This window comes from Nilaparvata lugens, chromosome 8 (assembly GCF_014356525.2).
Source record: "Nilaparvata lugens isolate BPH chromosome 8, ASM1435652v1, whole genome shotgun sequence".
In the NCBI taxonomy this organism is placed as follows: domain Eukaryota; kingdom Metazoa; phylum Arthropoda; class Insecta; order Hemiptera; family Delphacidae; genus Nilaparvata; species Nilaparvata lugens.
In genome coordinates, this window is record NC_052511.1 from 16776688 (window position 1) to 16803744 (window position 27057).

The following is a 27057-nucleotide window of genomic DNA, read 5'->3' on the forward strand; positions in this document are numbered from 1 at the left end:
GTATGTAGTGTTCAAACATGGTATTTATAATAAGAAATTGATTATTATATAAAAGTCAACGATTGGAAATAATTCAAGTTCAGCCATGCCTCTATGTCTCTTTTTCTGTGTTTATTAATTTGGAAATTATTAAGTGGAAGTTCACTTTCTAGTACCTATATTTATGAATTTACTGCTAATGTAGTAGAGTTGCCTTCTAAGAAGAGTTGAGTTGGTATTACATATTTCATATTTTCTTATTGAATAAGGTCTAAGATTATAATTTATGCCATCGGCTAGATGGTGTATCTATTTATTATTTTCACCGTAGAATATGATAAACTTGTTATGTACTTTGTATGTACACTATTACTTACTGTTACACGTATTTCGTCGCTCGGGGAGTCTCAAGAAACTACAACAACAATTGTAACAGTAGGCCTAAGTAAAAGTACATTAACCAGTTTATAAAAAGTATTTGAAACTTGCGTTATCTGAAACAACTAACATTTTGTTGATGCCTTGCACTAGTTGGTTGTGTGTGAGTGGGGGTGGCTGCGACGGTGACGGTGTTTACGGTGCCGGGGGCGGTGACTGCCACCGGCGGCCTGAGCCCGTTTTTTGCCGGGGGCGGTTGAGACAGGGGCGGTTGAGACGGAGGCGGCATTCCTGACGAGATGCACTGCTGCAATAGCGCTTGCTCCTCGGTCCAGTCGCCGTCCAGTGAACCGGTTGAAGGTTGGCGTGATAGCACTGTAACTAAACAAGCACAAACATAGTCACATTCAATAAAAATACCACATACTTCATCTTATTCATATTAATTTATTGGGTCAAGAACATTACAATATTGAAAAATCTGGTGTGGCGCACGCACACAACTTTCCTTGCCGTTATGAAAATTGATCACCTAACGCTAGTGTTCACGCGCATCTCAAGTCTACTATTCAAAGATCTGAGCCAGCTGGTGACAGGACAATAACGCTGGAGACACACGAGGTCTGCTATCTCTTCATGATGAATGATTTAATAGAATCAACAGTTGCCAACAGTTTGCAATTGAATAATTACATTTTCTCGAATTTCAAGCTTATTTTCAATTTTAGGTGAAAATTACACTGAACATTAATTTTAGAGATTTTCATGCTCAATCTTTTCCACTTTAAATTGTTTGTTTAAATTGTATCTGAAGCTTGATAATTGGTAATCTAAAATCAAACTTTGTTTAGATGGGGTGGAGCTCCTGAAATTTTTACAGATATGGGACTTGTGGGACTTGATAGAGCTTGAATGACTATTTTAGGTATAAATTTAATCAAAATCGTTGGAACCGTTTTTAAAAAATCGCGAAAAACCCTGTTTTTTAGTCCTGTCGCCATTTTAGCCGCCATCTTGAATTCCATTTAATCGAAATTGTTCGTGTCGGATCCTTATAGGGGAAGGACCTTAAGTTCCAAATTTCAAGTAATGCCGTTAATTGGGAGATGAGATATTGTGTACACACACACACACACACACACACACACACACACACACACACACACACACACACACACACAGACCAATACCCAAAAACCACTTTCTTGGACCCAGGGGACCTTGAAACGTATAGAAATTTAAAAATTTGGGTACCTCAATTTTTTTCGGAAAGCAATACTTTCCTTAGCTATGGTAATAGGGCAAGGAAAATAAAAAAACAGTCGCTAGCCACAAACATATCTCAATAGTATAAACTTATCTCGAATCAAATTCAATATTTTTTATTGCCAAAAACAAACACATGTATCGATAACGGCAATGTAGAATAGAGAACTATGTTCATCAAAACTATAGTACATGAAATTGTCTACAGAGTAGGGTTAATGTCTATAGGGTTATGATGATGGGAGTTATAGCATGGCTCTATGTTACCGTATCGTGTGGAAGGCTTTCAAGTTACATGTTAAAGCTCACATCGAGCTGTAATACCAGAAGAACAAGGATAATGATTATATATAAAAACTTTTTAATAACTAATATTCAAAAATTAGACTGTAGTGTCGTCGAAAATAGTTCAAAACGGATTATTAACTTGCAGTTCGTCATGGATAGTGAAATAGATGAGGATTATATATAATTCATCATACACTAATTAATTTTTTATTCAACTATTCACAGAGATAAGAAAACGTACCTTCTGGTTCTAAGGAACTAAGTGGTGATAGGCCATCATCAGGTGCTGGAGACACAGGACATCTGTAACACAAGAAGAAAAATATTCAGTAATTTTTATAAGTAAATATAACAAAATTATGTTCCAGAAAAAAATATGAACGGTAGATCATTTATTGAAGTTTTCAAAGATTAGCATTTTTCCTTATTCAGTCTCAACTTCAATATTCTATTTTTGAACTAGCAGGTAACCCGTGCTTCCCAAGAGTCTAATTAAAAACTTAACCTACTGAAATCTTCAAGAATTTAAAATAAGCCTTTGACGATCATCGGTAAATTTAATAATCTACATGCAATATTTCAAGTTGATCAGTCCAGTAGTTCAGACGTGATGTTGCATCATTCGTAAATTTCCTATCCCTTGCGTGTATAAGCCAATTCTTTCCTGTATTATACCGGGTCCAGAAAAAAACCTGATGATATTTGAGGGATAATAATAATCAAAGTATGTTCCGTACAATTAAAACATATTGTAATATATCATATTAAAGATCAAATTTTTCAATTTACAGTGAATTACATAGATCACTCACAATTTTTTTCTATTTGAAGATTATGTCATCCAAATGTTTTCCGTTACTTTTCACACACTCACATTAGCTAATTCTAAATTTGACATTGCTCACTCAATCATCACTTGTGGAATTACTTCAATTTCTCGTTGATTCCTCAAGTTCTGTGTATTATTGGCTGCCCAAAAACGGTAATTTTGTTTATTCACAAATCCCGAGAAATGAAAATGTGCCTCGTCACTTGAAAGAATAATGGCATCCTGGTGGACATTTTTGAGAATGATCTCGTAAGCGGCTTTGCGATGTGCCCAATAATTTGCATTGAGTTGTTGCACTAACATTATCTTAAACGGATGGAATTTTAGGTCAGAATGAAGAAGTCGTCGTACACTTCGATCAGAAATGGCTAGCGCAACAGCATGTTTCGCTGCTGAACGTCATGGAGACCGTGTAACAGCTACTCTTACCGTGTTAGTGTTTAATGTTTTCAGGCGTTCTCACAGTCTGTTTTCGTCCTGTTGGGTTTGTTTATAAAGCAGACGACGTGTTTCTTAAGGTGCGAACAGATTTACGCGCCGCGAACATGAGCAATTCACTTTTAATCACTTCACTATATCTGTATTATTACAGAAACGGTAAGATACAGATATAAAAAGCTTGGCATCAGCTGATTAAAAGTGAATTGCTCATGTTCGCGGCGCGTAAATCTGTACGCACCTTAAAATTCTTTAACCACAACAAGATCGTATTCCTACTGGGAACAGGCGTGTGTCGATTTAAATTGAAATGTATGCGAAATAAACGCTGTGTTAAAGTAACTGATCTTCTTTTAAAATAAAGCTTCAATCACAAACGCTCGATGTTCACTTGACCACGACATACTGGCTACTGAAATGGCATCAATAGACCTGTCGATGTACAACATTCCCGCCTTTTCAATGACAGTGGTGTCAACACAACAATCACTACAAAATCGTCAGACTTTCTAATAGATATATAACAGATAGGTTTTTACCTGATAAAGCGATCGATTTAATTAATGAAGTTGATTAACAAGAAGTTTAGCAATTTTTTTGTGTCCATGCATAATAGCATAATACTAATATGCCGGTCCCTGTAGAAGATAGATAATAACATAATTATTATTGTAAACGATAATTCCTTGATACATTACTAACTGCGATATAAATACTTTCGATTTTCACTCCATCTCCTACATGAAGTTGTTAGTTTTAATGTAAGATCGACTTTGTCCAATCATTTGAATATGCTTTCGAAATGTATTGAAATATCTTCAACAGTTGTAAGTGAACATGCAGGATGCATCACCTTAAAACCACAGAATACAGAAAATTATTAATCAAGAGAAAAACAGAGTGTAAAATTAACGTACCTTTCTCTGCTTTTTGGAACTGAGTTGATAGTGAGGTCACTGAGTGAAGAGCGAGTGGAGAATACACCTGGGCTGCCTTCAACTGCGAAACATTCCAGTCTGGCACGGCGTGTCCAATCCCACGAGAAATCTAATGATATACTACCTATGATATTAGAGAACGATGAAATTGATAAGACTCGAAAGAGAAAACAAACGTTTGAATCCTATGAATGACATTTTACTGTTAGAAAATATACAATCGCCAAAATAATGAGCTGCAATGCCGTAAGAATACATAATGCAAGTTAAAATTATCCTTAAAATGTGCCAAAATATTGTCACTTACTTGATGTCCTTAACGCGTGGACTGTTGTAGGCAATTGGGGTCTGCTGTTGTGGAGATGACTTGGGTGTTCGCATTTTCACTCTGGTGTCGATGATTTCCTTCTGCTTTTCATTCGTTTGCTTATTGCTGACAGACAACTGTTCTATCTTGACTGCGCTCTTTGAATTTCGCGCCTGAAATGATCGATCAGACCAGTTGAAATTGAATAAGCAATATTTTGGATTAGTTTATAGTTTTTGGTAAAATAGTATAGTTTAGCCGAAAATAAGGAAGAACACAATTTATTTTATGAAAATTTATAGATTCATCTCAACTATTTAGTCTCATATATTTTTTCTATTTACTCTTGTAAATTTGAGTACCTTGAAACAGTCTTATCATGAATACAATACCAAATAAAAGATTTCAATACTAAACTGACAGCAGAGTAGTCAACAATAAAAAAACGTGAATTATTATTGTATTGAGATGACCTTCGCATTATATAAAAATAAAATATTATATAATAAACGCTTTTTCAAGAAGAATCTCTATCCCATACATACAGGATCATTCTCGAGTTGAATATTCTCTTTCGCTAGTCTAAATTCTTGTTCTCAATTTCTTCTACACCAAATTCAAATCAACACAGCCTCATCAGTCACTAAATCATTGAAGATTATGAAGTGACACATAATCTAGCTACATTTGGACTGTTGTATAAATTAGAATTGGAACCGTTTTGGAATTCTGAATGATTAAATAAATAAATCATCCACCATGTGAGAGTACAGAAATTAATTGAAGTCTAATTAATTCATCCATCTAACAAAGCAGACAATACGGTGGAGAACACCATTATTTTTACACTTTGTAGATTAGAAGTGTTGAGGACGGAGTTGAGGCAATAAGAGCCTCCTGTTCCAATTGACGCATTAGGACTAAAGATTCAAGTGATTTGCAGTAAATTCAATTCTGAATTGAATGTAGTTCTTTATCAAGATAATTTTATTCATTATTACCTGTGGCATGGCTGATCGTATGCATTCGGCAACCATGTTGTTATCATGGTCGTCATCGGACGATGCACAGAGCATGGAGAGATCGGAATGTGATGTGGCATGACTAATATTAGCCGGGGTACCTTCAGTGCAGAACTCAGTTGTACTGTCTTCGTTAACCTTAATAAACACGAACAAATCAATTATTTTACGTGAACGATACTGTACTTACAAGAGTTTACACATTAACAAGTAACAACTAATTCAACCTATTCTTCTGTGATTATTAGTGGCAAGTGAATTTATTGTAGAAATCAATGTTTTCCTCTGTAAGGACAGTTTTGCCAATGGAGCAGTAACTGTAATACGAGGCTCTATTGAAATGAAGTCCAGTAGGATGAATTTAAATTTAATGTAGTTTGACTACAAGCATATAACGCTACAGTTATATAACGGTTTGCCACGTCAACAATTGCATGATGACACTCAAGTCACCTATAGTGAGATTCACTTTGAACTGCCAGCATTTTACAAATGTAAATAAATTGAGAAATGCATTTGTTCAAATGTTTTTATTTCATTTTTTAAATTATTTATTTATATTCAAATTAATAATAATTACTACCATTTTAACGTGAATCTCTGTATATAGTATTAATTTGGAAAATAGCTCGTCTGAGGGTGGCCACTAACACCAGAAGTGTGCTGAACATGTCTGTGCACACATGCTCGTAATGCATGTTGTGTCATCAGCGAAAGGCTTCGAACAAAAACAAACAGCAGCTTCTAACATAAAATTAACAACCAATAACAATAAATAAACCATTGTAAAATTGCAAATTATAATGATACAAAAATAATTCAACCTTAAAAATAGAGCAGCGAAAAAATCAAACAACAAAAATATAAGATACAAAAACCTACCCTCACAAAAATTTGGTTTAAAGCCTTTCCCTGTGAGAACACTACAATGACTAGTGTACATACATGCTCAACATACTTGTCCTATTGTTAGTGGCCACCATTAGGCTGGCACTAACGGTAGAGCATGCATGATACACAGTCATCATAATATTGTTGTGTCATTACAGCTGTGATCACAGCGAAACACTTCGAACAAATATTTTTGAGGTTAGGTTTCTGTATCTCCATTTCTTGTTGTTTAATTTTACTTCGCTGCTCTATTAAAATGTGAGGTTAAATTATTATTATTTATCAGTGTCCTTTGTATTTTCCAGTGATTTATTTATTGTTATTGTATGTTTATTTTATGTTAGAAACCTCTCGCTTATGACAAAACATGCATGAGTGTGTGTGTGTGTGTGTGTGTGTGTGTGTGTGTGTGTGTGTGTGTGTGTGTGTGTGTGTGTGTGTGTGTGTGTTACTAGCCAGAGACATATTTCTAGCTACGATATACTAGGTATGAAGAGACCTTAACGATATGAAGCCATATCAGATGCAAACGTTGAGAGTTTGGAGTTAATATTAGGTAGAAAGATGCATCATCGTACCTCCGAATCAATGATGAGCTGATACATCAGATACATCAGTATTGAAGTGGATAATTAAAATATGAGTTTATGAAAACAATTTATTCTATAACGGGTTTATAGGTTTGTATGGATGGGTTGAATGATGATTGGCATGTAATCATTCTAGGACTGGTCAGTATTTTGTCCCATGCTGAGTGTTTGTAGTTAATCTTACTTGAGAAAGATGCATTACAGTACCTCGGAATCAATGATGAGCTGATGCAATATACATCAGTATTGAAGAGGAGTTTATATATACAATTTATTCTTTACGGGTTCATAGGTTTGTGAAGCTAAGAGTTTGAATTTAATTGAGAAAGTTGCATGATCGTACCTCGGAGTCAATGATGAGCTGATGCTGAGGATTGTGAAGTTTGCGTTGATTGAAGCTGCTGGGCTGGTGATGACCAGGGGGTGTTATCCCGGCGGCTGCCTTGACCGGAATGCCGCTGTGACGTGGCTTGGGCAGTCTGCTCAGTGGCGTCGGCTTCGAAATATGCGAGCTGCGCTGTCTGCAAACATCAGTCAAACACAAATCAATATTATGAACAACACAACAGAAAAAAAATTGAGAATACCTAGGAAAACCAACAAGGCACTATACACCCAGGTCACTTATAATAATAATATCAATTTATACTCATTACTCGTTGAACGAGTGTAGCGAGTTCCTACTTTTGACTTGAGGCTCGAGTCGTTGACTGTTTGTTTGACTCACTCCTTCATCAATTTTGAAGATATAACAGGAACATTGAAATTTCGTTAAAACAGTTTGTATAAATGTATAATCACAAATCAGCTGAAAGCTAATTGCATGCAATGATGCATTCATTAGGTCAATTGAATAAAAGCTAGAGTCTAGCGATTGGGAATTAGTCCATTGGGCCCGCCGCAAAGTAGACCCACGCTAATCCAAGCCACTCCAACCCCAGCTCCAACCACTCCAGTGCTTATATAACAATGGTTTACAAAACATCTCAGGGCGTGGGTTGGAGTGGCGTGGATTAGCGTGGGTCTACTTTGCGGCGGGCTTTAGTTCTGGCTATTGCTAAAACTCAGTTGAATAATCAAGTGCTAGTAAAGGCATTAGCTAAAATTCTTAAGCAAATGATAGGGGCCGGTTGCACAAAAGCCTGTTAAATTTTAATCGCGATTAAATGCCACGAGAACCAATCAGAGAAGACTTCTTTTCGAGAAAAAGGCGTTCAGATTGGTTCACGTGGCATTTAATCATGATTAAAATTTTACAATCTTTTGTGCAAACCGGTCTATGTCCGTCAAGTGATAAGATTATACAGCTAACTCGAATCCTAGTATTTTTAATTGGTAACTTTTATTCAATCGACCTCACAACTCAATTCAACTCGAACTATTCCTCTTGACTTTCCACGGCTTTCAGTTGACGTTCTATTGTCAGTTATACAATAGTCTGATATAAGGTAAGATGAAAGATATTAATATTGTTAGATATATGTTGAATAGTAAAACAATGTCATTTTGAGCGATTTCTCCAGCCAGGGCATCACAAGTTTAGTCCCGCCGCAAAGTAGACCCACGCTAATCCACGCCACTCCAACCCACGCCGTGGAAAGTTTTGTAAAAGCATTGCTAGCAATGGCGCGCCGCAAACTGTACCCAGCCGAGAAAATTCCACTAAATTAATATCCATGCGAGGATCGGTTTGTGATTCGTTAACAGGTTTTGTGGAACGTGGGTCACTCGTTCGTTGAACTGCTCATGCCTACAACTAGCGCATGCGCCGTCAACTACATCTCTAATTAATCATACGTACACCGACAGGTTACACTATAGTGAGGTCCACGTTATAATGGCAGTGGATAAAGATAGAACAACAGCGTTACCTGTTCTCTGCCTTAATTAATTACATTTCTACACTGTCAAAAACAGATTTGGCATCGTTGCGAAGCTAGAAAACGATAACACTATCTGTTTTGTGGAATGATAGACAAGGACAGCAACATCAAAGTTAATCAAATACTGTCATTATAACGTGGACCTCACTATACATGTTTCTAGCATGTCGAAAATTTCATGTTTTCTGCGCGAAATGTTCCGACATTGATGAACATAATCATTAATTGAAAAATAACTATGGGTTGGATAAAAAAGATTCAGACACCGATAGTAAGAATACATTCTTATATTGTCTCACAATATGTCCAAACTATTTTATACCTACAAACTATACTCTGCCGGCTTTAGTCGGTTTTTTTCGGCTATACTCGGCTTTTGTCGAGTTTTTTCGGCTATACTCGGCTTTTGTCGAGTTTTTTCGGCTATACTCGGCTTTTGTCGAGTTTTTTCGGCTATACTCGGCTTTTGTCGAGTTTTTTCGGCTATACTCGGCTTTTGTCGAGTTTTTTCGGCTATACTCAGCTTTTGTCCAGGTAGCCAGGTTCCACGCTACCTTGGGTTCACTTTGCTTTTACAGACCCAGCCCAGCGTGTGGGTTTGCTTGACCTTGAACGTGGATTGCGTGGGTATACTTTGCGGCAGGCCTTATTCTATTGATTATAATTTATAATTAAACTCAAAACTTTTACCAGATGTTCTAATGAAAAATGTTTGAATTTCAACTTCAACTGTTGCTAATTACTGTGACATGTGCTTACCGATTACTATTCTGCATGCCGATATTGATGCAGGCAGCCAACATATCATCCTCGTCTTCCTCCTCACTGACAGGGGCCAGTGCCAGCACAGCCGGGTCCACCTCAGCCTTCATGTTGGCATCATTGCCAGCCGCTGATGAGGAGGAAGTGGAGTTGGGAGCCACACTACTGCTGCTGTTGCTAGTGTTGTTGATGCGTTGTTGCTGCTGTTTGATCATCTGTTGTTGTAGCTGCAACACAGAGCAACATTTATTTATTCAGAATTACACAACTTACAGAAAAGTGCCACAGGCTCACGCTCAAAACGGTTCCAATTCTAATTTATACAACAGTCCAAGTGTATCTAGGTTATGTGTCACTTCAACATTCTTCAGTTACACACTCAATTTACAATTCTAAACATACAAAAATCATTTTTAAATTAAAAAAATACTTCTAAATAGAATTTAAAATATTCAGAAAATTCTAAATTTTGAGACCGAAAAGACAAACACACTATTTAGAACTTATCACAGCTGTAACATTCGATTTTCATCAACAAAAAAATGAACATTTATGCCCAATCAATATCAGGCTACAAGGGGTGTTTAGGAGGACAAATATTGTAAACTTAGTTCAGGTTTTAGTTTGTGAGTGTATTTTCAGGAGCTTGTCATTTTTAATAATTTAGAGGTTGTTGGGGTTGCCTATAAGGGGTATTGGGGAGGCCAACTATTGTAAACTTAGTTTAGGTTTCAGTTTATAAGTGAATTTTCAGGACCTTGTCAATAGTCTATTGCAATAATTAAGAGGTGGTTAGTGTTGACTATAAGGGGTGTTGAGGTGGCCAACTATTGTAATTTTGTTTTAGTTTCTAATCTGATTTAATGGTATTAAACAAAACAGGTAACTCCATCTTTATCTAACTTCGCACCATTGCCAAATTCTTCACAATCTATGTATAAATGAATGAGAGATAAATGATGTATAAATGGAGTGATCCGTGGTCTAGTGGATAGAGTGCTTGCATAGCAGCCTAGAGATCCCCGGTTCAAACCCGCTCATCACCAAACGTTTTTGACAAGGTTACTCCCGTGTCGGATGGGATGGTTAAAACTGTCGGTCCCGGCCTGACAGTCGTAAGGCTGTCTGCATTTACGGCCTAAATTATATATTCAAGTGGGGTGGAACTTCCGTCACGGACTCCCCACCAATAAAAGCCATACGAGTGTTACTATTAATGTAATGAAATACTATAATATTTAAGCTCAATTATGAAAATGCATTATTGAATGATGCAACTATATATTTTGTTGAAGAGTAACATGTACTTGAGAAGATGGAGTTGATCAATATTAACAATAATCAACAACTAATATATCAGATTTACAGGGATAACTAGGATCACAGCTATCCACTATAGAAGGCAGTGGAAATGGTACAGCGGCAACAATGCCTCTCTATTATTTCCACTGAGACTTTATTGTGTGAATGGGTGCATAGAATTATTACTCACAAGTTTTGGGTCAGGTCAGATTTATTGGAATAACTTGAATCACAGCTATCCACTATAGAAGGCGGTGGAAATGGTAGAGTGGCATCATTATCATTTCTACTGACTTTGACTTCATTTCTCTTGAACTTGAACGTTTTATAGTGGAAACATAACCAATTTTTTTAAATATGTTATTTATTTATTATCAAAATTTGGGAATAGGATAGTTTAGGGCCAAGCCTGTTGTTCCTTCCTAATCATATTCATATGATTTGTGATTGTATATACGAATAAATGAATGAATAAATGACTTTATAGCGTGATTTCACTATAGCTACAAAGAAATGGTAATAATCGAATTGATGAACACAAATTATTGAATAAAATCACTAGATTAATAAAATTACAAGTGTGGGCTCTGATCAGATTTACCGGGATAACTTGAATTACAGCTATCCACTACAGAAGGCTTGAGTGGAAAGGTACAGTGGCAACGATGTCTTTCTATCATTTCCACTTACTTTATTACGTGATTGGGTGCATAGAATTACTCACAAGTGTGAGCTAAGATAGGATTTACCGGGATAACTTGAATCATAGCTATCCACAATAGAAGGCAGTGGAAATGTTAGAGTGGCAACAATGCTTCCCTATCATTTTCACTGATTTTTTCACTAGTTATTTTTCACTTATTTTACTGAATCTCAAAGGGCATCGAATTAATGTTGAAAAAAAATTATTGGATAAAATTGGTGAATTAATGAAATGATGATGAAATAATGAATTAATTAATGAACTTACAGGTGTGGGCTCGTCATCGAAGGTTAGAGAGCTGAGACTTGTTCCGGTGGAGAAATGTTGAGGGGTGCTCTCCTCCTTGAACGCGGCCACAGTGTCCTCAAAAACACTGCTTGGGTGGCCATTGGCTGTGGCCACTCCTTTACCAACTGAAACATAATTATCATATTTTCGACAGAACTACTTGATAGTTTACATATTATTTACAGAGTTACTAGTACCCTATACAACCTATAACAATTAATTATATTTCTACATTGTTAAAAAACGGTCTAGCAACGTAGCGAAGCTACAATGAGGTCCACGTTATAATGACAGTGTTTGATTAGCAATGGTGTTGCTGTCCTTGTATATCATTCAACAAAGCGGATAGCGCTATTTCCTTCTCGCTTTGCTCTGTTGCCAGATCGGTTTTTAACAATGTAGAAATATAGTTAATTATCAAAATATTTAATATCGATTATGAAAATTCATTATGAAATCATTGAAAAATATAACTTATAGCTTGTTAAAATATAATTGATTATTTTAAACGAGAAAGAACAGTTAATATTACATCAATAAACCAGAATCAGTTACCCTCCATAGAAGGCATTGACAAGACAGAGGATCGGCAACGTTGTTCTCATATCCTTCTCCACTGCCATTATAACTTGGACCTCACAATAGTGAAGGATACAGCTATCTGCTTTGTCGAATGATAAACATGGATAGCAACACCAATGTTCATCAAATACTACCATTTTACAGATGGAAATAATTTGGGAAATGCATTTGTTCAAATACTTTTCATTTTATTTTTCAAATTATTTATTTAAATTCAAATTAATAATAATTACTACCATTTTATCGTGGATCTCACTATATAGTATCAACTTAGAAAACAGTTTTACAGTCCTCTACGGTCGTAGGCCTCGACTGTCGGGAGTGTACGAAAATTAGAGTGGCCTCAACTGTCGCCTAACGCAGGCGACATTTGAGGCTACTTTTTCAGGAGTCCTCTCCCGTCGTAGGTCTCGACTGTCGGGGCTGTACAAAAATTAGAGTGACCTCAACTGTCGCCTAACGCAGGTGACATTTGAGGCCTCTTTTTCAGGAGTCCACTACCGTCGCTGGCCTCGAATGTCGCTGGTCTCGACTGTCGGGCCTGTACAAAAATTAGAGACTCGCTTGCAGCAGGCGACAGTTGAGGACACATCCTACTGCGATTCCAGACCAAATACTTTTTATAATGATTATAACTTATACATATGATGTTATCATCATATGAAAGTAATCATGTGATTAATTCCATAAGCAACATCGTTAATGAAATAAATGAACAATTTAGTTTTTATGAGAAAAGCTCAATGTATATATAGATCAAGAAAATGTAAAATGTGAATGTGTGAAATTGATAAAAGTTATTGATTTGTAACAGGATATTGATTCGTAGAATAATATCCTACATCTATCATGAACTGAGAATTTGACATCAAAGTATCAAAAAGGTATTTACGAGTTTGAAAATTTCGTTTTTTATGATGAAGCAACTAAGGTTTATTTACAGTTGTAAAGTTGTAATACTTATTCATAATATGGAAGGAATAATGGGATATTATTCAATTGCTGGTAAATCCATACAAATTAAATGATAATATTCTTTTGGTGCTGTCTACCATTCTGGAGAGCCTAGCGCAGGCGACAGTTGAGGCCTCTTTTTCAGGAGTCCTCTACGGTCGCAGGTCTCGACTGTCGGGAGTGTACAGAAATTAGAGAGGCCTCAACTGTCGCCTAACGCAGGCGACATTACTTGAGGCCTCTTTTTCAGGAGTCCTCTGCCGTCGCAGGTCTCGACTGTCGGGGCTGAACAAAAATTAGAGTGGCCTCAACTGTCGCCTAACGCAGGCGACATTTGAGGCCACTTTTTCAGGAGTCCTGGCCTCGAATGTCGCCGGTGTCTACCGTCGCTGGTCTCTTCTGTCGTTTGCCTCGTTTGACATCGACCCATGTATGACTACATGTGCGTTCACACATGTTCAACACACTTGCCCTGTCGTTAGTGGCCACCCATAGTAACATGAGTTTACGAACAGTCAAAAACCAACATTGTGAATACCTCTATAGTCAACCACAAGAAGATAAATTCCCGGGCTGACGAATAATTTTTGTATAGTAGCGCACATCGAATTTCCATCTAGCTGTTTACCCTGTTGTCAATATTTGCAGTAGCAGAAGTCTTCGGGTGATTTACAGCATTTAATTGGGATTTTTGTTTATTAATAACTACACAAGAAGATATGAGGTCTGATGGAAATTGGAGCAGACCTTCACCCCCAAAACTTAAACCTTCAATAACCATAGACGTTGCCAATTCGTCAGTTATATTATAAAAATAGTAATAATTTTTTATTTATAATCAGATTTGGACAATGTTGATCAACTAACTCTTAAGCCTGTTACACACACATCGATTTTTGGACGTTTGATTTTTTCCGTTCTATGAATTCTATCAAATTAAACGGGACTTGACAAACATCATCTGTTTAATCTAGTAGAATTTATGAGGACGGCTAAAAATCTTACGTCCAAAAATCGATATGTGTGCAACTAGCCTTATTTGGCAAGGTTGCACTCATCTGTTCCAATTTCCATCGGACTATTTTCGTGCGGCTGACTATAGTAATAGAAAGCTTGTATCTGTAAATATGGATACAGACCAGCAGTCGGTTGCGGCATCGGCTTGACGTGACGGGGACTGGGCGGGCCTGTCTGCGTGGGCGAATCTGGCAGTTCGGTGGGCGAAATGACGCCGCTCGCGAACCGACTGAACTCGCTCACCACCGAACTGTCCGGCGGCTCACAGCTGCTCAGCGAACCCAGCGAACTGCAGCGCGAAAACATCAGCGGTGTCTCGAAGGTCACCACTTTACCGCCGCCTGCAATCAGAAACAAAAACTAAATATTTGTATCAGTTTTACTGGTGGAGAGAACTTTAACATTAATCAATTCACACTGATTATAGTTCCTATAAATAAAATTTAAGTATGTTGAATATCTACGCTTGTGTGACATGTACAGATGGATTAATAACATAAGGAGATACGTCGGCTATGTCTTTCAAAAGACGTATTTCAAGCTACGCTACAGAGGCGTGAGATGGCCTTAAAACGTGAAACCAGGCGGTTTAGTAGTGGATGATGAAACCATAGAGTAAAGATACTGTTTAATAGTTTAAAGATACTTGTATCAGTTGTCTCTGATGAAATGAGAAAATACTTTGGTGGTATATTTGAAATGCTCTAGGCATTTCCCCCCTAAATTATCAAACATCTTACAATGCAAATATTATTTTTTGTTCTAAAATTTTCAAAGTAAATGCTTTTGAAAACAAAACGGAGAAGCAATTATTACCTGCTGGTTGCTGTGGTGATGGCTTAATGTTGCGTGGACTAGATGGACCTGTTTGTAGAGGTGATTCTGGTAAATCATACGGCGATACCACACCGCTAGTGAAACGACTGCAAACGAAAAATTAAAATTAATAATGATCATGACTTGCATTATAGTTTAAAACGTTATTGTATAGAATATAAAATTATAACTTAAATAAAATACAGTGCCCATCAATAGTGAATTAAATTAGTAAAATAATCATGGTTTGGAGACAAAATACCTGGAGGAGACTTGTGGGAAATTGGAAAAAATTATTTATTAGTTAAAGATATTAGTTTTATAGCAAGAGAGCTAAACTTCCTACTCATGATTTTTTCCCCACATTTAGAACAAACTGTTTCTGGGAGTTTTTGTTGTGTATTTTTTCAATATTATTAAATAGGAATAAGAATATAAAGATGAAATAAAACTGTTGCCGAAGATTAATTTTGTTGTGTTGAAGATATATCCACTTTTACTTGTATCCGTAAATCGATTTCACTTATCTAATCCAATGAAATCATAATTATTTAGATTTGTGATCAATTGCTATACAATCAGAAATATTAATTACGGTAAGATATGAATCAAATTTATTATATTTTTTACATTTTTCACTTACCTGAATTCACAGCCAACTGAGCCGTCAGGAGGCTCACAGTTGCTGAGAGATCCCAGAGAGCTGCTTCGAGAGAACATTAGAGGTGTTTCGAGGGTTGCTCCTTTATCTGGAAGAATACAAGATTGGGTTACAAATTTTAGGCATTATAAAATTTTCTAAGAAAGAACAAAATTACTACAAAAACCTAACCTCAAAAATTTTGTTCGAAGCCTATACCTGCGATGACACAAGATGTATGACGACATGTGTGTACACACATGCTCATCATGCATTGTCCTGTCATTAGTGGCCAGCCTTATGTAAAAATTCTGTTTCACACCATAATCAATTACAATGTATAGTATAATACAATTTTGTAATAATCTACCATTCATAACACTTCAAACAATTACAATGCAGTGTAGAAAAATCCCTCACAGTTGAACAGTCGCACAACAAACGTATTTTCTCAACACTTTAATATAATATAATTTAGTTGTATGTGCAATTGTATATTGGAAAATATACACAACAGGTGTGTAGTGTAGAATAAAAACTCACACAGTTGAACAGTCGCATATTAAATAGATTTCCTCAACATTTTTACATAAAATAATTTAGTTGTATGTATCCAATTGTTTATTGGAAAATATATTATTTCATTTCCTTATTTCTCTCAAACACCACCCTTCGAAGATTGGATTTCTGTTCCTCAAATTTCAAAGAGAAAGGAGGCAGAAAAGGAAAATAAAATATTATGAGAAAAAACAGCAGAAGCGATGAAATATTTGAAGATACAGAAAAAGAGTAAAAGTTCTACTAATAAAACAAGATGAATGAATGAAAAGGACAGAAAACAGATTACTCACTTTCTCTATTTTCCTCTTTCGGTGTGATATTAGCTGTCTGCTGTGATTCTGCTGCTTGGGAGCCATTGGCTGGCGATCCCACGGGAGTGCTAGCCTTCTTTACACCGTCCACACGCTCTTCCTTTGGTAACTGGAAATACAAACAACAATTATTTAACCGTTATCCTCTTTCACCCACTTGAATCTGGAATAAGATATTCTGATTCAACAAAGATCGATTTTGTATAGTTCCGCAAAGATTAGTTGATTAATTATAACTTAGTTCAGCAAGATAGGTTTCATCGATAATAAATCGAAATAGTCAATAGTGGCGTCTGCTAGTAGCCGCCAGTAGTGACAAACTGATAACACACTGGGACATAGGTAGCGCCACATCACTCACAATACAAAAAATATAATTTTTTAAATCAGTTCAAATTGTATCACACATTATGCAATTACCTTTTCAGGGGTTGGTTCATTGGCTTCGGACACCCTGAGATCGGACATGGATGTGGCATTGGAGAAAGCATAGGGCGTGCCCTCAGTGCAGTAGGTCTGCACCTTATCTTCGGTGTAGTAGTCGAGCGCCTCATCCAGGTCGGTTTCGGCGTAATGGCCGCTGGTCTCGTTGTCATGGCAACCGACTGACTCCGTCTCCTTCTCGCCTTCGCTGTTCTCCCTGTACTTGAAACTGTAGTCGGTCGGTTGGTCTAGAGCTGCCTCAACCGTCGTTATCTGCAAAACCACATTGTATAAATAAAACTTCTAGCTCACAAATTGATGGAATAGCACGAGTTATTTTTTTAAATAAGTGAAAATTGTATGTTGCTGTTGTTGCAGAGAAGGGACTAACACCAAACGAAGTCCATGACCGAGACTCCTGGAAGCGACTGACCCCAAACGCCGACCCCACCGGAGTAGGAAAAGGCTGAGAAGAAGAAGAAGTGAAAATTGTATGTTGTTATATTGTTATTATATTAAGGTGTATAATTAAAATGTATGAATTCAGGGCTACTCTCTTGTATTTATAAAATAAATTAAAGTACCCTTTAAAATTAATAAAATGATAAAACAAGAATACAAACTGTAATGTAACTACTAGTTTCGGTGATCACACCATCGTCAGGTTATAAAAATAAATTTCCAAAAAACATTTATTTTCAATAATTTATTTATATAACCTGACGATGGTGTGACCACCGAAACTAGTAGTTACGTTACAAGTTGTATTCTTGTTTTATTATTTTAAAGGGTACTATAATTCTATTCTATAAATAAGGTGTATAAATACTTAGGCTGGCCATACACGTTGCGGTATACCGGAGAGGTATACCTGCGCATGTATTATCTCTGGTATACCTGTACAGCCGAGAGCTCACACACGTTACGGTAAACCGGATGGGTGAAGGATGTTTAGTTGAAGAAAAGGCGAGCGAACAAGTTGACATGATTGCTTTGGTGGGCATCTCTAGTTAGAGTATTTACCACAACTGTCTCAAACCTATACAGTCCCGGCCCACAAACACGCTCAGGTGAGCACACCTGTCAGGTAAAAAGTCGATTCTTCTCCGGTCACCTGCGCAGGTTTGCCTGAGCAGGTAATACCTCTCCGGTATACCGAAACGTGTATGGCCAGCATTATACGCCACAAACACGTACATTTCTCATTTCATCAGCTGATGCTATGCTTATTATATCTGTATCCTACTGTTTCTGTACAAATACAGATATAATTATAATAGAGATTGTATATTATTATATACAATAGCTTAAAATTCAAAATAATCAAAGCATCAGCCAATGAAAAGCGAAATGTGCGTGTTCGAGGCGCATATGTCTGTACGCGTCTTTAGAATAAGTTTATCCTCATTTAAGGAACGACAGAATGGGGAGGTCGATGTTTGGCTTTCATTAAAGGCCGCGCTCGTTGTCGACCTCTATGAAAAACAAACACATTGTAAAGAATGAGAATAAACACACCACTTGAGTCTCAGTTGCGTTCCAGCACGATGACATCAGATGTTTTGTTTTTCATCGATGGATGTTTGATGTTTATCCTGTGATTGGTTCTTTGAAAGCCTGCACTATGGCTTCAGCGGTATCTATAGTGAGGTTCACGTTATAATGGCAGTGTTTGATTAGCATTGGTATTGCTATCTTTGTCTATCATTCAACAAAGCGGATAGCGCTATCTCTTTCTCGCTTTGCTCTGTTGCCAGATCGTCTTTTAACAATGTAGAATTAATCATTAATTAGCAAAATATTTCATTATAATTATGAAATTATAAAAAAATACAGTTTCTTGCTAAATAAAATATAATAGATTATTCTAAACAACAATGAACAGTTAATATTACATCAATAAACCTGTATCAGCTACCGTCTAAAGAAGATATTGACAAGACAGAGGTTCGGCAACGTTTTTCTCCTATCTTTCTCCACTGTCATTATAACGTAGACCTTACTATAGCGTTGCATCTGCTAACTGTCAAGTCGTTATTTTTATTGTAAGAATCCATTGAGTAATAGAAAATACTCTACAAAATCTTTTGCCACAGATGATATTCATTGTACGTCATTTTTCAAATGGTACCATACATTACACATTTACCTTTTCAGCAGGAGTTTCATTATTCTCAGACACCCTGAGATCGGACATGGATGTGGCATTGGAGAAAGCATAGGGCGTGCCCTCAGTGCAGTAGGTCTGCACCTTATCTTCGGTGTAGTAGTCGAGAGCCTCATCCAGGTCGGTCTCGGCGTAATGGCCGCTGTTCTCAATTATCTCATGTCGGTTGTCCACACAGTTACGCTTCTCTCCTTCATGACCGCCACTTTCCCTGTACTTCAAACTATAGTCGGTGGGCTGGTCTAGTTCAGCTTCAGCGGAAACGCCCTGAAATGAAAAAAACAACATTAATTGTAATTACCTGTTATAAATTTAATCTTATATATTTTATTGGCAGAGAAATCTTCTTGTATGTTCTGCATTTCCTATGCATACCAGATGATACCTGTCATTACCATCATTAATACCTGTACTATATAAGTTACCTATACTCATTAATTCCTGTACTATATACCTGTTAATTGAAGATGAAGTTTTTTAGTTTATCTTGAGATAGTTTGAGATCTTTTAAAGCTGGGGTTTCGTTTGTGAGTATATGCCGTTGTCAACAACGACAGGGTGAGGATCTCAGATTGGGTAGATTTCAATTTGTCTAAATAACCTGAAAGATTATGTTAAATTATGTTTTAATGGGGGAGTTTAATTTATACTTTCAAATGGAAATCAATATCATTAGAAATGTTTTGATTCTTGAATAATAAACACAAATAATGAAAAGTTATTTGATAAGCTGTTTTAGCACACTTGAAATTTGGACAATATGAATGTCAACAATGCTTGTCGTCGTAGACTGCGGAAGTTTACGCACAAACGAAAATGAACCTTCAGACCGGACTCCCCTAATTCAATGAATTGGAATCCTACAAATTGGAACCTATTAATACAATAATATAACTTCTCATGAAGTGGATGTAAGTATTTAACTGATGTTATCACCACAAAGAAAATAAGCAATAGTTTGAAACAGACCTATAATGCTGAATCTGCAGAATAATTATTCTAGTCCACATTTGTGAAAGCCCTATGAATGAGCAGATTTTAAGGTTAGATTCACGGGCACCCAGGGCGCCAAAATTTTTATCTTTTTAAAAAGCTATTTCAATTTTTCAATAATATTCAACTGTAGAGAAAATCTCGATATTTGGAAACAGCAAAACTTACTTTGATGCCGCAAAAAATATTGTTTTAGAATTGAAATAAGGGCTATTACATTCGAAGGGACAGTTTTGGGCATATCACCTTAGTGTAATAACAGTTCATGACTGAATAAATAAATAAATTATTCCCAAAATACAAACTAGTGAAATTCACGTTATAGTCAGTGGAAATGATGAGATGACACAGTTGTCACTCTCCTTTTTCCACCGCCTTCTATGGTAGATAGCTGTGATTCAACATTCAAGTCAGTTTTCAACTCAAAATCGTTGCCACATTGCTTGTACAAAATAAAAAGTGTACTTGATGAATTTAATTTCATTTGAAATAAATCAATTTTAAATTAAATAAGAAGACTAATAAATTGTCAAAAACCACAGATTACAATTTCTTAGTCATCTTATTTAATATGAATAATTACCACAATATCAACTTCTCAACGGGCCCGTTCTGTGTACATGGAATGTGGTAAATTGTCCAATTCACAATTTACCAAGTAAAAAGTTCCGCGTTCCATGGGAGGAATTTTGACAGATTCTGTTCCAGAAACCTGTTCCAGTTTTAACTTTCTGCACCACAGTCGAAGTGTGGTAAATTGTCCGACTGGTACAGTTCCAACTATCTGAGCTCTCATTGGTCGATTATTGTAGTCTGCTTGCTTCTCTGCGCATGCGCTGATAGTTTGTTTACTATAGCAAAGCATAGAATACATAACCAACAATATGATGTTTGATAACTATTCATTAAAATCAATTTTTCGATAGAAAATTTGAGAGTAATGGAATGAAAGAAATTTACACTTTTCTAGACGGTAGGTTTGTGAAACAGCCTTTCTTCATTCACGCAGCTAGTAAACGACACATTTTGGTGTAAATCAACTTTATATGTGCGCGCCAAAAGCTTGAACCAACGATTTTGAAATGGCGTTCCATGGGAACATTTTGCACTAGTCACGTGATGGATCAATTTACTATTGGAACTGGAACAATTTACTGTACACAGAACGTACACAACAACACAAAAAATTTCAAATTACCTCAGGCGACTTGCAACTGCGATAGCGGACCATGAGGTTATAATCAGCCTGCTTCTGATAGCGATCATCCAACTCTTCACGAGCCTTATTGTCGCCACCCTCATGGTACTTGAGACTGTAGTCCGTCGGCATATCCACGTCCTCCTCAGCGATCAGATGATCCTCCTCAGCGATCAGACGATCCTCCTCACTTGGTAACTGACCGCTCGACGAATTAGGCCGACTTTTCACCGATTTCTCGCCTTCTCGTTGCGCCAGCTTTCGTCTCTCCAGACTGGTGCTCTTCTTCTCGTCACCTCGGTCTTCTTTCGAGCAGCTGTAGTCTACTGGTTTCTCTTCCGGTGTCGTTGATTCAACGAGGTCAGGTTTTGTAGACGGTTTATCGGTGCATCTGAATAATAAAATGAAGACTCATCATGATTGGTTAATCCTAAAGATATTATAAGGAGTGATAACAATGAAAAAATTTATTTATTTATTTATTATTTTTACGAGAAAACACTGATCAAGAGAGAAAACCAAACAGAATAATGAAATGGAGACTCATAATGATTTGTTAATCCTAAAGATATAAGGAGTGATAACAATGAAATTATTTATTTATTATTTTTACGAAAAAAATGATCAAGAGAGAAAACCAAACAGAATAATGAAATGAAGACTCATCATGATTGGTTAATCCTAAAGATATTAGGAGTGATAACAATGAAATAATTAATTTATTTATTATTTTTACAAGAAAGCACTGAAAGGGAGAGAAAAACTAAGGATGAACTACAAAATGAACTACATTATAACAAACGAGACTTGACACCGATTTAATCTAGTTTAAAATGGAATTTAGTTTGAACTGTCACTGTGCAAACGGCCCTAAATAAAATAATAATGTTTTGAAAATATAAATTTTTGAGAAAGTTATTCAATTTACTAAAAATGACCAAAAATAACTCAAAAAAGTTATTTTTGGTAATTTATGGTAAATTGAATAACTTTATCAAAAATTGATATTTTCAGGAAATTTTTGTTTATTCAATAATCAATACCACCAAGAATTTATTTCTTACCGAATTTGAAATGTTGTCCCAAAAATTTGAACTTTAGGCGCTCATATCTCAAAAAGTAATGATCGGAAAAAATTTATCTAGTATCTTTTATTTTGATTGCTTGATGATATACAAATCGAAAAACTATGAAAAATATCACTAGTAGAAAGTTTATTTTTAGCCTTTGTACAGCCTCAATCCTGAAGAGAAATAAGATACTATAAAGAAGTATGGAATAATTTATAAATTAACAGAGCTTGTTGCAATTTCAAACTTTTATTTTTCACAATAAATGATCGTGTGTGGGTATAAAACATAGTGGATCGGTGAAGGTAGCGTCAAGCTTAAGAGTGTTGAACGAGACGCATGCATTTAAATGGGACAAAACATAATGGAACGATATGTTTAAACCAATTTAAATACATGTATTATTTTAAATGGTAAATGGTTCATGTTTAAACCATTTCAAATACATGTATTCTTTTAAATGTTAAATGGTTTATGTTTAAACCATTTTAAATACATGTATTCTTTTAAATGTTAAATGGTTTATGTTTAAACCATTTTAAATACATGTATTATTTTCGACACTCTCACGCTTCTACCGCACTACTACTATATTTATGTTTTGACCCTGAGGGTGTGTGTATACAGTGAGGAGTGTGAACACAGACAAAGAACAATCACTTTTGAAATAAAGCCAATCTTTTTTGGCTATTACATTAAATTACTAGTACCCTTGATATTGAGTCTAGACACTACTTGATAATGGGATAAACATCTGAAACTAGTGTCTCTAAGAAATTTAAAAATCGGGTACTAGGTAGTAATTCTATATTATAAAACTTTCAAGTAGGCCTACTGATATGAATGAAACATTGTAATTTGAGTGACTATTATGATTTAATTAAAGTGATTAATTAATTCTAAACATTTAAGAATAATAATAATTTCAGTTGAATCATTATTCTGGTTTAATAAAATTTGAAATTCATATTTCTTACATTGAGCTATTAATTTTCAATATTTAATAATAATAATTGATAATTTTAGTTGTATCATTGTTGTAATGTACTATAAATTTTCAATAACTGTATTGAACATTTCCAATAGACTTCCACTGCAGGTGCGAGAGATGAAAAAGTGTTCAAGAAAGTGCTTGGAGAGAAACTGACTAACCTCCCTCTCTATTCCTTGAATGAGGAGGAAATTGTAAACTTTGTCAGTCTCTTTGATCGGCCATCTTGAGATAATATTGTGAATATTTGAGCTTTTGTGTTTTTTTAACCGACAATGTCTATCCAGTATATAGGCTACACTGATCACAAACGGAAGAAAAATCGAATAGAATAATATAGTTTAATAAAATTTGAAATTTGTATTTTTTACATGGAGCTTTACGCCTATCAATAATTCTAAATAACAAGAATATACTTTATGTAGAACTGCTACTTCATTCAATATCATCTACAGTTTGAGTTTCCCCATTAACCAGTAATTTCTCAACATTGTCATCTTGAGGCACTGGTTTCACCTCTTCTACTTTTTTAGCAATACAAAGACATGCTTCTCTCAAATACGACGGCACTTCAACATCTTGCAGCGATTTATCCATTCGCCTAATCAATTTCAACAGATTATTAGCAGGGGCCACTGATCCACCAAACAGTTCATGACCTAAAAGTTCTTCTGCCGATTTTCGTTTATCGGGATTGAGATTTAGAAGACTGAGCATCATATCAGTGCCTGGCTGAAACGACGATGTAGCTCTATCCAGTTTTCCACGGAGATGGGAAGTTAGGTAACTGATAGCCCAGTTCCGATATTTACAATAGGATAATTTATCAAAATTCTTGACTCCTTCATAAACTTCCTCACTGATAAACCCACACGTTTGTGTAATAGATATCAACTGTAGACGCTCTGTATTTCCTTTAAATAAAATTTGATTCGACCATAACTCAAATATTACACAACCGGCAGACCAGAGGTCCATCTTATCACGATAATTACAATCTCCCAGTAACACTTCTGGTGCTTTGTACCACAAACCACAAACTTCACTACAAGCTGGTTCCAAATCCCCGTCAACATCTGGTTCACGAATTATTGCTGATCCAAAATCACAAATTTTAACTACACCATCAAATGACAACAGTAAGTTTGCACTTTTAATATCGCCATGTATAATGTTCTGGGAGTGTATAGCTTGCAAACCTTGTAAAAACTGATAAACAATGTTTTTGATTTCTGCCACACTAACTGATATTTTTTTAACAATCAGTATATTAAAAAAGTCATCTTTACACAACTCCAAAACAATCGATAACACAGGAGGTGTTTCACACATTACATCAAACATTTTTACAACATTTCTAACTTCTTCCAGCTTTTTCAGAGCTTTTATCTCTCTTTCAGCAACTTCTGCAATAAAGTTTCGTTTCACAGCGTAAAACATTGATTGCAGATCCTCATTTGTATGCACAGCTCTAAAGAGTGTAGCAAATTTACCAGCGGTTAAAATGCTCACAATCATATAATCGTCTTTTAAAACGGTCGGTGTTATTATATTTTGGTTGTTCAGTTCTTCCTCTTGTGGAGTTTCAGTTTCCTCCATGATTGGGATTCAAATGGTTTAAACTGAAGGAAAGGTAATTGCAACTAAAAATAAACAACAAAATTACTTGATCAGAGACAAATATATGGACGAATGATTGGACATTTGTTTAGATGTTTTCCGATATCAAATCTTTAGCATTTAATACCAAAAAAGTTAATGATTTGTAAGGTTTAAGACTTTGAACAAATAATTTGAAGAAAATCTAGAGAATTACAAAACAAAATAATGATTAGAGTAACTCACCTGTTAGTAGTAGCGTCACTATTGGCAGAGGAATTTGTGATACTGGTGGAGTTATTAGTGTTGTATAAACTGTTGCCAGATGATGCGACAGATGACAGAGCCGACTCATTGAGTTTCAAGCGCTGCATCTGACTTTCCAGTTGGTTTTGATCGCGGTTTCCATCTGTAGGCGTAGATGCGTTGCTACCGCTTCTTTTCATCAGCTGAAAATTCAATGAAAAGGATAGGAAATTGCTTCAGATTTAGTTCGATGAGTGTTAGTTTGACTGATAATCATTCCTAAATTTTGACGTTTTTAAAATCGATATATCTCGAAAACTCAAGTCGATATAAGAAAATCTTAGACCCCGTTGCACAAAAGTCGGTTTAATTTTAACCATTATTATTAATATCATGAGAACCAATCAGAGAAGGCTTTTTCGAAAAGAAGGCTTCTCTGATTGGTTCTCGTGAAGTTTATCACAATTACAATTTAACTGGCTTTTTGTGCAACCGGCACATCCATTTTTTCGTTGCAAATTTCAAGTGGAATCTATGGGTTTTGGCTATTACACCTTTCGAGGGACACTGTATTTTTTTACATCTAATATAAATTGAAAACAAAGTGATAACCTGTCAAAGTAACAAATTATATGAATCTTATTAGGAATTTCTTTCTCTTTTCAACCATATCTTTAGAATTAGATTTCCACAGATAGTTTTCTACTTATTGACGTTTTTCAAAAATATAGAAAAATCTATTATATCTCGAAAACTAAGGTCGATATAAGAAAATCTTACTGGACACTTTTTGATGCAAATTATATGTAGGATCTATGATCCTCGGCTTTTACACCTTTGTTTGGACACTCTGTATATAACAAGTAATTGAAGACACTTGAGTTCTATATTATGATATGAAGGAATATATTACATAAATAGCAGACAATTTCTCGTCGTACATTTTTACATTAATAAAAACAATATAAAAATCTTGTAGTACCCTTTATTACAGAAAAAAAACTTTAAAATAGTTCAACAACTAGTTTCGACTCTAACTTAGGTCAACGTTTTCAAGTTGAAAATCACCCAAGTTAGGGTCGAAACTAGTAGTTGAACTATTTTAAAGTTTTTACTAAAATAAAGAGTACTACAAGATTTTTATGTTGTTCTATTAATTTGTTAAAAAGTAGCTCATGTGAGTGAAGTGTTTTTTATTTTTACATTAATATGAATTAAAATCAGTGGTGCCAACCTGTAATGAGCCAGAGCGTTGACAGTGGTGGGAACGGGACATTCGGTCGAATGTGTTCTCGGAGTGAGTGCTGGTGACACTCTCGTGACTGTCCCAGCGGCCGGGTGACTCTATGTTGTCGCACGTCTCCGACAGAGTGCAGTCCAACTCCTGTTCAAGTGCTCGTCGCTTGCGAACCAGCAGTGTCGGCATACCTACAACAACCACAAACAACTTCACAATCATCTGCATTTTTTGCCCAATTGTGCTTTTTGCTGGTGCGTGGGTAATGGAAAGTGCGTTGGTGAGTCGTTGAGATGATCAGACGTCCATGCCATTGGCGGGATTCGAACCCACGAGCCAGGCGGTGCTAGTAGACCGGAGTTGGTAACTCTCCTTACCGCTAGACTAA

At 35.9% G+C, this 27057-nt stretch overlaps 1 protein-coding gene across 1 annotated transcript in view; it reads right to left on the minus strand.

Moving 5' to 3' along the window:
- Window positions 1-27057, minus strand: part of LOC111044809 (adenomatous polyposis coli protein) — a 74918-nt gene that overhangs the window by 15195 nt on the left and 32666 nt on the right. Inside the window, exons 11-27 of the mRNA XM_039435078.1 lie at window positions 26667-26860; window positions 25433-25635; window positions 21527-21917; window positions 19318-19602; window positions 17166-17441; window positions 16725-16854; window positions 15877-15982; window positions 15234-15340; window positions 14540-14758; window positions 11844-11989; window positions 9569-9798; window positions 7270-7447; window positions 5425-5583; window positions 4424-4596; window positions 4096-4194; window positions 2153-2214; window positions 488-738 (exon numbers count right to left, since the gene is read on the minus strand). Coding sequence (XP_039291012.1) covers window positions 488-738; window positions 2153-2214; window positions 4096-4194; window positions 4424-4596; window positions 5425-5583; window positions 7270-7447; window positions 9569-9798; window positions 11844-11989; window positions 14540-14758; window positions 15234-15340; window positions 15877-15982; window positions 16725-16854; window positions 17166-17441; window positions 19318-19602; window positions 21527-21917; window positions 25433-25635; window positions 26667-26860 — 3209 coding nt within the window. The remainder of the gene's footprint in view (window positions 1-487; window positions 739-2152; window positions 2215-4095; window positions 4195-4423; window positions 4597-5424; window positions 5584-7269; window positions 7448-9568; window positions 9799-11843; window positions 11990-14539; window positions 14759-15233; window positions 15341-15876; window positions 15983-16724; window positions 16855-17165; window positions 17442-19317; window positions 19603-21526; window positions 21918-25432; window positions 25636-26666; window positions 26861-27057) is intronic.